This window comes from Ranitomeya imitator, chromosome 9, assembly GCF_032444005.1.
Source record: "Ranitomeya imitator isolate aRanImi1 chromosome 9, aRanImi1.pri, whole genome shotgun sequence".
In the NCBI taxonomy this organism is placed as follows: Eukaryota; Metazoa; Chordata; class Amphibia; order Anura; family Dendrobatidae; genus Ranitomeya; species Ranitomeya imitator.
In genome coordinates this window covers 19,840,914-19,854,921 of record NC_091290.1, presented here as the reverse complement: position 1 = coordinate 19,854,921, position 14,008 = coordinate 19,840,914, and the positions used below count along the sequence as shown (strand labels likewise).

Below are 14,008 nucleotides of genomic sequence, written 5' to 3'. Positions count from 1 at the left end.
TTTTTACTGTAAAACTTAAAATTGTCCAAGATAATTTCTTTCTCAATGTTTCTCAGACTTTTCAAGATCCCTGCTTTCTGTTCAATAGAAACTTTCAATATTTACTCTTTTGTGATACAATCTCTCCTGGTCATTCAAGTGCCGGCAAAATGCACTGCAATTAGCTGTATGTCCATCACATGAACCTCCTCCAGGCTCCTGAATGAAGGCAAAAGCGGAGATCTTGAAAACTGATTGATACAGAAGTTGGGGATTCCTGCTCTTCAACAGGATGAACATAGGAGAAAGGAAAATTATGGTACAATGTCTCCATCTAGTGGATAAAAAATAGTATTGCGCATACATCTCTGGGAGCATTTTTTCTTTTTTTTTACTTAATGCATATATTTGGGAGTAAAACTAATTTTTGCAACAGGGATGTAGTGGGACCAGCTCTTAATGCAATGGCTTAAAAATGCATTCCCCTCCCCCATGTAATTTATGGACAGCATCCGTGTGCGGTACGTGTTTACACAGACCCGTTGACTTTAATGGGTCCGTGTGATCCGTGCGCTCCCATGAACACTGACATGTCTCCGTGCTTTGCAAATGGACACACGGTCCGTGAAAACACGCTGACATGTGCAGAGACACATTTACTTTAATGTGTCTACGTGAGTCAGTGTCTCCGGTACGTGAGGAAACTGTCACCTCACGTACCGGAGCCACTGACGTGTGAAACCGGCCTGATGCATATGAATAAGCTCATCTGAGCATAGGAGACACATCAGCTCCATAACAATGGCTTTTACAAGATATTAAAAAGTCCTCTTACCCATTGGTATAATGCGTATACGTTACACCTGGGCCCCCGACGCGCGTTTCTCATTTGTAAAAATTTACGCTAATGTGTCTGGTTTGTGTGACTATAAATGAAGGATTTTTGTACCTTTCTATAAACAAGGTAAAGGATTTATTTAAAACAATATCCACAATTTTTCCTACTTTAAGCTCCCAAATGTTCTTTATTGCTATCTATGTTTATATGGAGAGTTTCTCTAATCAAGGAATGTGGTTTCTTTATTAATCCACAATTCTAGCTATGTATTCACACTCCAGGCATTTGTAGCATTCTGCATAGAGCACTTGCCTATACGCTCCACATTCAGTGCACTCGATGTTCTGGTTTGCAGGATGGGGCTAGAAAATGTGGAAGAACAGTCACCAGCTATAGTGGAATGGTGAGGTTTTTTTGGGTGGGGGAGGTTATATAGCATCATACTACTGTAGTGCAGCTCAGTGTGGACACTTATTCCTCACCCGTCGCTGCACCTTCACCTGCACTAATGGATAGCATCTATTTGGCTGTAGGAGACGTCTGTCCAAGTGAAAAGAAAAATGTTTGCCTCCTTGTTTGCCAATTCAAATTAGATTGAATACACTCAATAAGGCCAAGTTCACACGAGCATACAAGGAAATCATCCAAGTTTCTTTCAGAAAACTCATTTGTCATCCATCTGTTTTTATACATCAGCAGTTACTAAATATTTACAAGACTAAATGCAGTTTACTATAATATAATGTATCTGTAAAAATGAGATGCCGTACGGTGGCTCAATATTTATTCCTATTTTTTTCTTACACCCATAGCCTTAAAGGGGCGGTCAGAAACACAAATAAATTTTCATCCTGAACCCCTATCTATGTAGTGCCATAATCTAATCTATCTATCTATCTATCTATCTATCTATCTATCTATCTATCTATCTATCTATCTATATATACAGTATATATATACACTGGTCAAAAAAATAAAGGGAACACTTAAACAGCAGAATCTAACTCCAAGTAAATCAAACTTCTGTGAAATCAAACTGTTGTGCAAATGGAATAGACAACAGATGGAAATTATTGGCAATTATCAAGACCCCCTCAATAAAGGAGCAGTTCTGCAGGTGGGGACCACAGACCACATCTCAGTACCAATGCTTTCTGGCTGATGTTTTGGTCACTTTTGAATGTTGGTTGTGCTTTCACACTCCTGGTAGCTTGAGACGGATTCTAAAACCCACACAAGTGGCTCAGGTAGTGCAGCTCATCCAGGATGGCACATCAATGCGAGCTGCGGCAAGAAGGTTTGCTGTGTCCATCAGTGTCCAGAGGCTGGAGACGCTACCAGGAGACAGGCCAGAACACCAGGAAACGTGGAGGGGGCCGTAGGAGGGCAACAACCCAGCAGCAGGACCGCTACTTCAGCCCATGTGCAAGGAGGAACAGGAGGAGCACTGCCAGAGCCCTACAAAATGACCTCCAGCAGGCCACAAATGTACATGTGTCTGCACAAACGGTTAGAAACTGACTCCATGAGGATGGTCTGAGGGCCCGACGTCCACAGATGGGGGTTGTGCTCACAGCCCAACACCGTGCAGGACGCTTTGCATTTGCCACAGAACACCAGGATTGGCAAATTCGCCACTGGCGCCCTGTGCTCTTCACAGATGAAAGCAGGTTCACACTGAGCACATGTGACAGACGTGACAGAGTCTGAAGATGCCGTGGAGAGCGATCTGCTGCCTGCAACATTCTTCACATGACCGATTTGGCAGTGGGTCAGTAATGGTGTGGGGTGGCATTTCTTTGGAGGGCCGCACAGCCATCCATGTGCCATTAGGTACCGAGATGAGATCCTCAGACCCCTTGTGAGACCATATGCTGGTGCGGTTGTCCCTGGGTTCCTCCTAATGCAGGACAATGCCAGACCTCATGTGGCTGGAGTGTGTCAGCAGTTCCTGCAAGATGAAGGCAATGAAGCTATGGACTGACCCGCCCGTTCCCCAGACTTGAATCCGATTGAACACATCTGGGACATCATGTCTTGCACCATCCACCAACATCACGTTGCACCACAGACTGTCCAGGAGTTGGCGGATGCTTTAGTCGAGGTCTCGGAGGAGATCCCTCAGGAGACCATCCACTGCCGCAGGCACATGGAGGCCACACACACTACTGAGCATCATTTCCTTGTCTTGAGGCATTTCCACTGATGTTGGATCAGCCTGCAATTTGATTTTCCACTTTGATTTTGAGCATCATTGCAACTCCAGACCTTCGTAGAATATTAGTTGTGATTTACATTGATCATTTTTAGGTTTTACTGTTCTCAACACATTCCACTATGTAATGAAAAAAGATTTACAACTGGAATATTTCATTCAGCGATATCTAGGATGTCGGATTTTAGTGTTCCCTTTATTTTTTTGAGCAGTGTATATTATTTTTACTACTTTCTTTCTGATGATGCTTCGTTTGAGAATCCCAGAGCATTACCAGGAGGGTAGACATTGTAGTCACTGCAGCAGTCTCTTGCCCCTCCCTGAAAAGAAGTATCATCAGTGACCTCCTTTTCAGGGGTTGGGCTAGTCCCTACTCTGCTGAGCATGCATCTGTTGTCAATTCTGATGACATATGCTCAGTAGATTCTTGTCACTTCCTCTCTCTCACCGGCTCTGATCACAAGTAACGAGGTGGCAGAGAGCGCACTGTCAGTACGCATTGTAAGAAGAATACCTGGCAGCAGACACCAGTGCTGCCCCAGCAAGCGACGTCACTTGGGGAGGAGCGGCCACTGGTCTTTGCACGCTTGGTATTCTTCTTACAATGCATACTGACAGTGCACTCTCCTGCTGATTCGTTACTTCTGATGAGAGCCGCAGCGAGAGCGAACTGTCACTGTGCGCTGATAAGAACAGTGCACAATGACAAGGATCTATTGAAAACCAACGCATGCTCAGTACAGCAGGGACTAGCCCAGCCTCTGAAATTAAGGTCACTGATGTACTTCATTGCAGGGAAGGGGCAGACATTGTGGCACTGATCTCAGCCTTTGCTCCCTGATGACGCTTCATTTGAGTATCCCACCATCTCCTATCAGTCCCTGAAAAATGGACAGCACACAGATGGCATCCAAGTGCAGTCCTGCCTTTTCATAAATAAGTACTGTAGATTTGCATTTTCAGGTTTGATCCGACATTCAGATCAATATTGGACATATCTTTTGCGCTGAACAATCACGGACATGTGACTGATCCCATTCACTATTATAGGTAGGAGTGCGTGAAAACACTCAAATGCAAAATACGGCTCTGAGAATGAGGACAATCTTGTTAGATGGTGTGATAGGCTCGGCCATTTAGCCAGTGAGAAGGTAAAGCGCTCACCACGCCCTCAGCTTGTTTATTTAGGAACTTACTTTTTTTTTTTTTTTTTAGTAAAACAATAATTAAATATATTTTCCAAAAATATTTGACTCACACTGGAAGGGGGATGGGGTGGAATCTCCCTTTTTTTATTTACATTATGACATCTTTATTTTCCACATTTTACGCTTTGAGATTGTATTGGAATCTCCCCGAATCTTCCACCAGTAGATCATTTCCCATAAAAGCTTCCAGCAGTCGCCACTAGGGGGGGGGAAGTGCTGTACATGCACCTTGTCCCACAAATTAGAGACATAGATAGAGAGCGCCACCTAGTGGCTGCTGCAGGTAGCTAGTTTTATGGTTTCATTCTGTGACCACATGAAGGAGAAGTATCTCATCCCACGCAAGCTCAGTACCTGGAAGACCGTGCATGAAAACCGACGGGAGCCGGGACAGGAACAGGAAGGGGATGTTGGTGGTAAATGCAAGGATCAAGTAATAGATGGACGCAGACAGGAAGGAAAGTGTGAGCGCCGCGCGAGGCCCATACTGATCCGAAAACCTGGAAGAAAGTAGCACACAATAAATATTTGACTATTAGCAAAGAACATTAATTTTATGGAACGTGCACTCACCCAAATCCGGACTGGCTGCTACATAGGGTGTATACGGCAGGGTACATACTCCTTGATATCAGGTATACACTAACGGTATAGTCATACAATTTACAACAAAGTGACTAATTAGTATCAGAAGAAGCATACAGTTGACTATTGGGCCGGAGAGTTTTTTTTTTTAAATTTGCATAAGACTCCCCCCTGAAGAAGCTGTGCGAAACGTGAGCATGGGGGAAGAAGGCAGGAGCTCCCTACACTCTTTTCGTGCAGCGGTTGACCAAACAGGTATACTAAAAATCATTTATCACTTCATTTTTTTGAGCTAGCATTCAGAAGTGACTTATCCATTATAGGTAGTCAGCTAACGACATCTGATAGGCACAATTATATCTTTAACCATTGCTTTAATCAGGTGTCATTAGCTGACTACCGATCATGGATAAGTCCCTTGTGAATGCTAGCTGAAAAAATGAAGTGATAAACGATTTTTTAGTTCACCTATTTGGTAAACCGCTGCAAAAAAAGAGTGTAGGGAGCTCCTACCTTCTTCCTGATGCTCACGTTTCGCTCAGCTTCTTCAGGGGGGAGTCTTATACAAATAAAAAAAAACCTCAAATCTAACAGTCAACTACTCTATGCTTCTTCTGCTAGCAATTAGTCACTTTGTTGTGAATTGTATGACTATACTGTTATCTTATACCTGTGCTACTACCAACATAGAGGAGCTTTAGGCTTCCATTATTTCCTCTACCTCTTCCTGAATTTTATACTTTAAAAAAAAATATTTAAAATTGATTTTTCTAAATAAAAATTATGTTTTTATAATTAATTATTTGTCACTTCTATTTTCGCGCCGGGTGTAAATACTAGATATCTGGTGTAAGTTTTTTTATGTGAAATTTCCTAATAAGAAGTGCAGCCCAGGAATTAAGGGCAATGTTGATAAAGTGGATAACTAGTGTTGTAAATCACGCGGTTGCAGAATGCAGCATATGTTTGGCGTTTTCTTGCAGAATTTCTCTCGGGGACCCAATAGGAAGAAGCTGATGTAACGCTATAAGCTGAGAAGAAGATCGGGAGACCATACGAGGTGTCAAGTATCATAAACCCGTCTTTGCCATACATGTACAGTATATATATATATATATATATATATATATATATACATACATACATCACAGTCTTTGGCTTCACTTACAGTCCTGCTCACTATTATTGGCACCCTTCATTTTTCATAGTCCGTACAATATCTTCAGAAATACATGTTTTTAATTAGTCGTCTGAAGAAATACAACAATAAACCATTGTTTCTCAACATCCATGTTACAATTTCAAAGAAGAAACAGAATAAACAGCAGCTGACTGCCTCCAAACATTTCTTGTAGCCATCTATAAGCTTCTTGCACTTCTCCGCTGGTATTTTCTCCCACTCTTCCTTTGCAGTTTGTTCAGGCTCTTGAATATTTGCAGGTTCCCAATGGCAGATTTCAGCTCACCCCAAAGATTGAGGTCAGGACTCATTGCTGGCCATTTTAAACAGTCCATTTTTTTCTTTTTCAACCATTCCTGTGTACTCCACCATGCTTAACTGTTGGTAGGGTGTTCATATCCTTTTAAGCTTCATTGCCCCGTCTGTAAACAAGCTGTTGCTTTGCATTGCCAAAAAGCTTTATTTTTGTCTCATCTGTCCACGAAACATTTTCTCAGAAGGATTGTGGTTTGACAACATACTCTTTGGCAAAGATCAGTCGTTCCTTTTTATGTCTTTTCTTCAGCAATGGCTTCTTCCTTGGCCTTTGCCCATAAAGCACTGCTTGGTTTAGTGTTCGGCGTATGCTACTTGTTGAAACCATGACCCCAGACTGTTCCAGGTTGACCTTCTGGCCTTTGGATGTTCGACGTGGTGTTTATTCCACCATTCGCACCAACCTTTGAAGATATCTCTTGCCAGTTTTCCTCTTTCTCCCATGTACAAGGAGTTTGTTGACTTTACATGTAAAGACGGTTTCACATGACATTATGAATGATTTACGTGTGTCCCAGGATTAGAGGAGGTCACTGACAATTTAACTTTAAGGCTCTAGGAGAGAAGTGACTGACCTTATTATGGCTCCTCAATCAGAGCAAAGATCTACAAACTGTTAACGATTTCTGGAAGGTTATTGCATCCTCATGAACAGAGATAAGGCCGGTGACATGGGGCTCAATATTACTAGGGAAAACCCCTTTAAATTCTCCTTTATTGTAATTTAGTACCTCTAAAGTTCTAGAGTGGGGGTGCTAATGAGCTGATAAGTCACACTGTACCAATACCAAAAGCTGACACTGACAGCTGCCTCCTACAAGAAGAGAGCACTCATCTCCTGAAAGACGGTGAACTGAAATACTCTGTGCTGCAAGTTGGCGGTTGCATGACTGAGGGCTTAAAATGAGCTTTTATTTATCTGAATAATTCTGTTTCACCCCAAATATAAAAAAAGGAAAAATAGTATTACAAAGCTTGTACCTGCCAAAAACAGGGCCTCCTACAAGCTGAAGGATCCCAAAGACGGTTTGCAGGTATCCAAATCCGACTGTATCCAAGCCGAGACTCCTAGCGAGATACTGCGGGAATAAGAGAACGGATGTATCATATGAAGAAAGCAAAAAGAATATTTAGATGGCGGCAAATAGTAGAAACGTTTGGGGCGTCATCTGCAGAAGGAGAAAGGACGGAGTTCTCCTATCTTGCTTCAAAATATCATTACCGTGCAGAGGAGCGGCTATAACCTTATATGATGGCCAGAAGGCTGGGGCTACACCGCGACTGGGTCACATCTCCGTACGCTACAATGTAGCAAAATATAAATTAATGAGGTCTAATTGCAACTCTGATAAGAAAGTCACAAAAGTCTGCTGCGATACCATCGGGGTTACACTGCGACACATTCACTTGTATTCTGCTGCGACTTAGTGAACTCTCGCCACGTGATTTATGCAGTGACAGAAGTCGCCATGTAGTCGCTGCCTTACGTCGGCTGCAGATGAGCACATGAAAAATCGTCCAAGCTTCAGACAGAAAACCCAGTAAATAAAGATATCTGAGAGCCTGGGAACAGCGCAAACTGTACCGCGTCTTCCCAGGCGCCGGTACGTGTCACACTGACACACGGATGTTACATCCATACATACGGATGGCACACAGACACGGAACATGGATCTCACCAGTACTGGCGGATATGACACATGGACATCACACAGATGGCACACGGACATGGAACACGGATCTCACCAGAACTGGCGGATGTGACACACAGACATCACACAGATGGCACACGGACCACTGATCTCATCAGTACTGGCAGATATGATACATGGACAATACACACATGGCACACAGAAACAGAACATGGATCTCACCAGTACTGGCGGATATGACACACGGATAACACACAGGTTGCACACGGACCACGGATCTCATCAGTACTGGCGGATATGATACATGGACAATACACACATGGCACACAGACACAGAACATGGATCTCACCAGTACTGGCGGATGTGACACACAGAGATCACACAGATGGCACACGGACCACGGATCTCATCAGTACTGGTGGATATGATACATGGACAACACACAGATGGCACACAGACACAGAACATGGATCTCACCAGTACTGGCGGATGTGACACACAGACATCACACAGATGGCACACGGACACGGACCATGGATCTCATCAGTACTGGCGGATATGACACATGGACAATACACACATGGCACACAAACACAGAACACGGATCTCACCAGTACTGGCGGATGTAACACACGGATGGCCCACGGACACAGACCACAGATCTCACCAGTTAGATTTAGCTGTTATTAGATTATTAGAGACTTTAGTGAGGGCAGTTTCAGTAGAGTGTAAGGAGCAGAAGCCAGATTGTAGAGGGTCAAAAAGAGAGTGATCTGAGAGATAGCAGATAAGTCGGGAGTGGACCAGGCCTTCCAGGAGTTTAGAGATGAAGGGAAGATTAGAGAACGGTCTATAGTTAGCAGCGGAGTTCTGGTCAAGGGATTTTTTTTAAGTAAAGGGGTTATGATGGCGTTTTTAAATGTAGGGAGGAAGATACCGGAGACCAGAGGATAGAGAGAGGTTAAATATTTTAGATAGGTGGGTAGTGACAGCCGGGGAGAAGGACTGAAGGAGATGTGAGGGAATAGGGTCACTGGTGCAGGTTAAGGGGTTGAACTGCTACCTAGTTTTGATGCTGACTGTTGCAGAGGGAGCAGGACTGTGTATTACAACCCCTCCTGTTGTTGATCTCAGAGGTCCACGGACAAGACCTGGATAAAAATGTACATCATGCTGCAAAAGCCGACACCCCACCCCAAAAAGGGGATAAGGCTGGAGTGGAGCAAAGCGATTCATAAGACTCAGTTCCAGTAGCCACTGTCACAACACAGCTGTCGGGTGACCCAGGACCAGGGGCTCCTTCCCTGACCCTACCACTAGGGGCCGCCCTAGCTTGCCCTATTCCCCGGGGTACTTCTGAAGGTGAAGATGCCGTGGGCTCCATCCTTGCCTTATCTCCTGAGATAACCATCCATTTGTTCTTTTTCCCCACCCAGGGAAGAGGGACGCTACTGTGCACTGTAGTACACCAACCCGACAAACAAGGCAACACAAACAAAGGTTAACAGAAAACTACAGGGATACAAAATATTCACTCACATATCCACTCACATATAACAGAGGAATGCACCGGGGAGTGGAGGTAGGGGAATAAACTAGAGAGAGATAGGAATTTCCACACTTACAAACCAAGCAACAGTCACAGATAACTCCTCCAGCACTCCTTTTCATATGAACACCTCTCCCTCTGGAAGCCATGTAGCCAATGCTAGCTCTGACAAGGATTTGGATCAGAGCCCAGATTATAAAGGGGAAGAGAGTGGCTAACTGAGCTAAGCTGCCAGCTCAGAGTTTTCCAGCATGGCCGAATAACCCCCTGTTCTGCCAAAAGGAATAAACATCATTAAAATGAAAGAGAAGTGCTTCTTCTCAGCGCTGGAGTACTGCGGTCTTCTGGCTCCACACTGTCGCAGTAACCCTATGACAGCCACATTGGTAATCCACGGCCACTGGACCTCAAACCTGTGAAGCTGCTACTAATTTCTGGCATCTCTTCTGGTTCATAGGCCCAGCGAAGTGTCATGATTGCAGCGTGATTCAGGTATTACTGTAGGAGGGTGGTGCTGTTATGGACAGTAAGGAACATGCTGTTACTTTAAGAGACTGCACCCCCTTGTCTGGCAGGATGGAATGTTCTGCTTCTGCCCTGCAATGGACTGTGTGAATGAACTGGACTGCAGGTCTGGGCTGATGTTATAAATCTTCAGGGTGCTTTGCAGCAGGGACACCCAGTCGGAAAGTGGCATATTATTGCTGTCAAACTTTGGTAGCACACTAAATATGGTGCACATAGGGAATGTCCATGCAAGGGTTCCATCAATGCCCACAGCATCTCCATTAACATTAGCATTCCCACTGTTGCAGTCTGCTGCCTCCATCTTGGTCACAGTACCCTACTCGCAGCACCACTTGAAGCGATGGCCGGGGAACCACCACGGTGCAGGAAGACTACCGTACACAAGATAAGGTGCAAACAACAAAGAGTAGATTTATTAGAAGGCAAGGAATGAAGTAAATGAGGAAGATGCAAACAGGGGTATGCAATGGCAAAAGATAATTTACAAGAGTTATATTCTTTAGCTTGTCCGTAAAATAGCACGGTGCTCCAACTGTTACAGACTCAATATATGTCACACAAGTAAATGCAAACCATAAACAAAGAATGATGCTACTTTACGTATAACCTCCCTGGCCTTTATTAAGTAGGCCTCACGGCTGCCGTGTTCTGACTATTGAAGCTTACACTAGGCCCTGACATGTGCACAAAACAGGAACAAACTCACGGTGATGTTGGGGACTCAGATCCAGTCCCTGGGGGCCCCCAACAGTCTAGTACGGTGGTGCGCACGGCTTTCTGTCAGCTCCGTGAAACGTGGTCTTCTCCTTGCTTCTGGGTCCTGGAGGTGCTCCTGGAAACTGTAAATCCCTTTCTCGGTATCTTTGTGGCTCCTCGAACTAATACAAGACAGCCACCCTCGCTGCACCCGGAAAAGTCTGTCAAATCTCACAAGTCCACTCTGTTACAGGCTGTGGGTCCTCTCTTGCAGCTATATCAGGACGCAGTTCTCCTCTCTTGCAGCAAACAGCACAAAGTTCTCTCTGCAGAAGCCTCAGCTCACACACGCTGTTCAGGCTCTACCCCTGCCATCTGCACAGTCCAGCTCATTCACACACTCTATTGCAGGGAAGAAGCAGAACATTCAATCCTGCCAGACAAGGGGGTGCAGTCTCTTAAAGTAACAGCGTGTTCCTTACTGTCCATAACAGCACCACCCTCCTATATTACATCACGTAAGTGCCAGAGATGCCATAAAATAGGAGGTTCACAGGGTTCTTATCCGTTAGCTATGGACTACTGACTTAACTGCTGAATCATGGTCTTGCAAACCTTTTTGCTAAATGTTAGCATTTTTGATGGACTGACTGTTCCAAATGTTTCTTCTCTGATCCCATTCATGATTATGTTGTAACATATTCTACAGTATGATCACATCCCTCATCTCAGCTCCCCAAAAGATGACATTAAATTTTCTCTCTCTCACTACGCTAATTATGCAAATTGTCTCTTTAGAGAGGAAGAGAGCTAGAACTCTAGTGCCACCTATTGGAAGGTAGCAATCCTACAAGTCAATGTTGACCCTTTAACGAGCCTTGTCACATGACTTAGGATAATAGCCAAACCAGAATCTCAATTTGCAGACACTGTGTTTCGGGGTACTGCCGGTCTGACGCCTCGAACACAGCCAAACTAGATCTCCACTTTGCACTGACGAGGAAGAAGTACCCCGAAACACAGTGTCTGCAAATTGAGATTCTGGTTTGGCTATTATCCTAAGTCATGTGACAAGGCTCGTTAAAGTGTCAACATTGACTTTTAGGATTGCTACTTCCAATAGGTGGCACTAGCGTTCTAGCTCTCTTCCTCTCTGAAGAGACAATTTGCATAATTAGCATATTTCCCAGAGGAGCATTGCGGCTTTACGTCTCCTCATCTCGGCATGCTTGGCATGTCGATCTCCGCAAGGAGAAACGATACTTCTTGGATAATAAATCTCACTACGTAATTGTAGTTATACCTGTCTGTGCCACCACTAGAGGGAGCTCTCTGCACTCAAATGTATACTTACTGTATAGTGAGTGCCCCCTGGTGGTGACTCTTTTGCATAATTAGCATATTTCCCAGAGGAGCATTGCGGCTTTACGTCTCCTCATCTCGGCATGCTTGGCATGTCGATCTCCGCAAGGAGAAACGATACTTCTTGGATAATAAATCTCACTACGTAATTGTAGTTATACCTGTCTGTGCCACCACTAGAGGGAGCTCTCTGCACTCAAATGTATACTTACTGTATAGTGAGTGCCCCCTGGTGGTGACTTTAGGCAGAAATATAAATTACTAACCATATATAAATATAGTACTACATCTACGTGCTTTAAATGTTGGACCTAAAATCAGAATTCTGGTCATTAATTTAATAACCACGGAACACTTGTGCCAGATATCTCAGACGGGGTTGGAGCTCATTTTGAGTTTTCGTTTTGGGCATTTTTGTACAGTCCTATACAGCAGGGGTGTCAAACTGCATTCCTTGAGGGCTGCAAACAGGTCATGTTTTCAGGATTTCCTTGTACTGCACAGGTGATAATTTAATCACCTACACACATAATGAGTTGGTAATTAAATTATCACCTGTGCAGTACAAGGAAATCCTGAAAACATGACCTGCTTGCAGCCCTCAAGGAATGCAGTTTGACACCCCTGTTATACAGGGATCTTGGAAATGGTGAGAAACTGAAATAGAAACTGTATTATACAGTCTGCAATGATTATATGTAGACTTACCGGTGTCACCGCAAACTGCATGAACAGACAGGAGACATCGAGGGCAGTCAGTAGGTAGGTGACCCTGATGACCTGGTCCCGTGGCCTGGAGGTCCCTGGATCAGCCACCATTGCCCGTGTTACAGTGCAGCTTGTGTGCTCGGCACTGGCTATGGGGAAAACGTCAGATTCTCACAGTTTCTTCCTTCACTATATTATGTACAGAGTTCATGGCTGACTCCTCCTTCCCTGCATGGATTACAGAGTGCAGCGATTTAACCCTTCCTGCTGTAACTATTTCACTGCATAACGTAAAAGCTTGTCACTGTGGGACTGCAAATGTAAAAGGCGTGCATACTTTTCCAATCTTATTTCTGCTAGTTCATTGGAAAAAAAAAAGTCAACCCTGCAAACAGTCTTGTTCCAAAACTTCTTCCCGTTTTGTGTATACAGCTCCTATGCAGACTTTTGATCGGACCGCACAGGCTTTGTCTGTACCGTTATGGGGTATACCCGACATCCAAGATGCGGATTTATTAGCCACCAAGCTATTTAATCCAATCCTGACGTAACAAATACATGCCAGTCCTTTGAGGAGTGCGGGTGTACGGTGCGGGCTCAGGAGCTGAGCTTCATACATGGCAGGTGCCGGCTGTGTTATACAGCCAGCTCCTGCCTCTAAAGCTGCGATCGGAGCTGTTTATCTCTGACAGCGGCATTTATGTCGCTGCCATCTTTGTGCCACCATGATGTCCAGCCTGAGATTTCCTAGGATATCCTGATTTTAGCATGTACACAGCACAGGAGTTTTTACTATAAACCAGCCCCATCAGTGACCTCCCCATTAAAGGGGTGGTCTCAGGATGAATATTCAGGAGCACAGCGCTCCCCAACCCCTGGCTTCCTGCTTTGCTTGAAGGGGTGCGCTCCTCCTGATGATTGACAGTTCTGGTGGTGGCAGCTTTGGTTGGAACTCTCGACTAAGAACAGAGATAATACATTGCAGACTTGCTTGATTTTATCAGTAATTTGCAATTTTATCCATTTATGAATTTGAGTCAGTCCCTTTAAAATTCGCTCTTTCCCCAGTTTGATTGTATCCTAGACACGTTTGTATCTTTTCTATGATATACCTAAAATAAAGAATTACAAAGAAATTGTGTTTTTACACATGGGCAACAATGTGACACATATTATATCGCTCATTATCGAC

The 14,008-nt window shown here is 44.2% G+C and overlaps 1 protein-coding gene across 1 annotated transcript in view; it reads right to left on the bottom strand.

Moving 5' to 3' along the window:
* The window catches only part of SLC22A18 (solute carrier family 22 member 18), a 51,824-nt gene extending 38,825 nt beyond the window's left edge, over positions 1–12,999 (bottom strand). Inside the window, exons 1-3 of the mRNA XM_069740205.1 lie at positions 12,817–12,999; positions 7,302–7,399; positions 4,595–4,740 (exon numbers count right to left, since the gene is read on the bottom strand). Coding sequence (XP_069596306.1) covers positions 4,595–4,740; positions 7,302–7,399; positions 12,817–12,927 — 355 coding nt within the window. The 5' untranslated portion in view covers positions 12,928–12,999. The remainder of the gene's footprint in view (positions 1–4,594; positions 4,741–7,301; positions 7,400–12,816) is intronic.
* Positions 13,000–14,008: the final 1,009 nt, after the last annotated feature.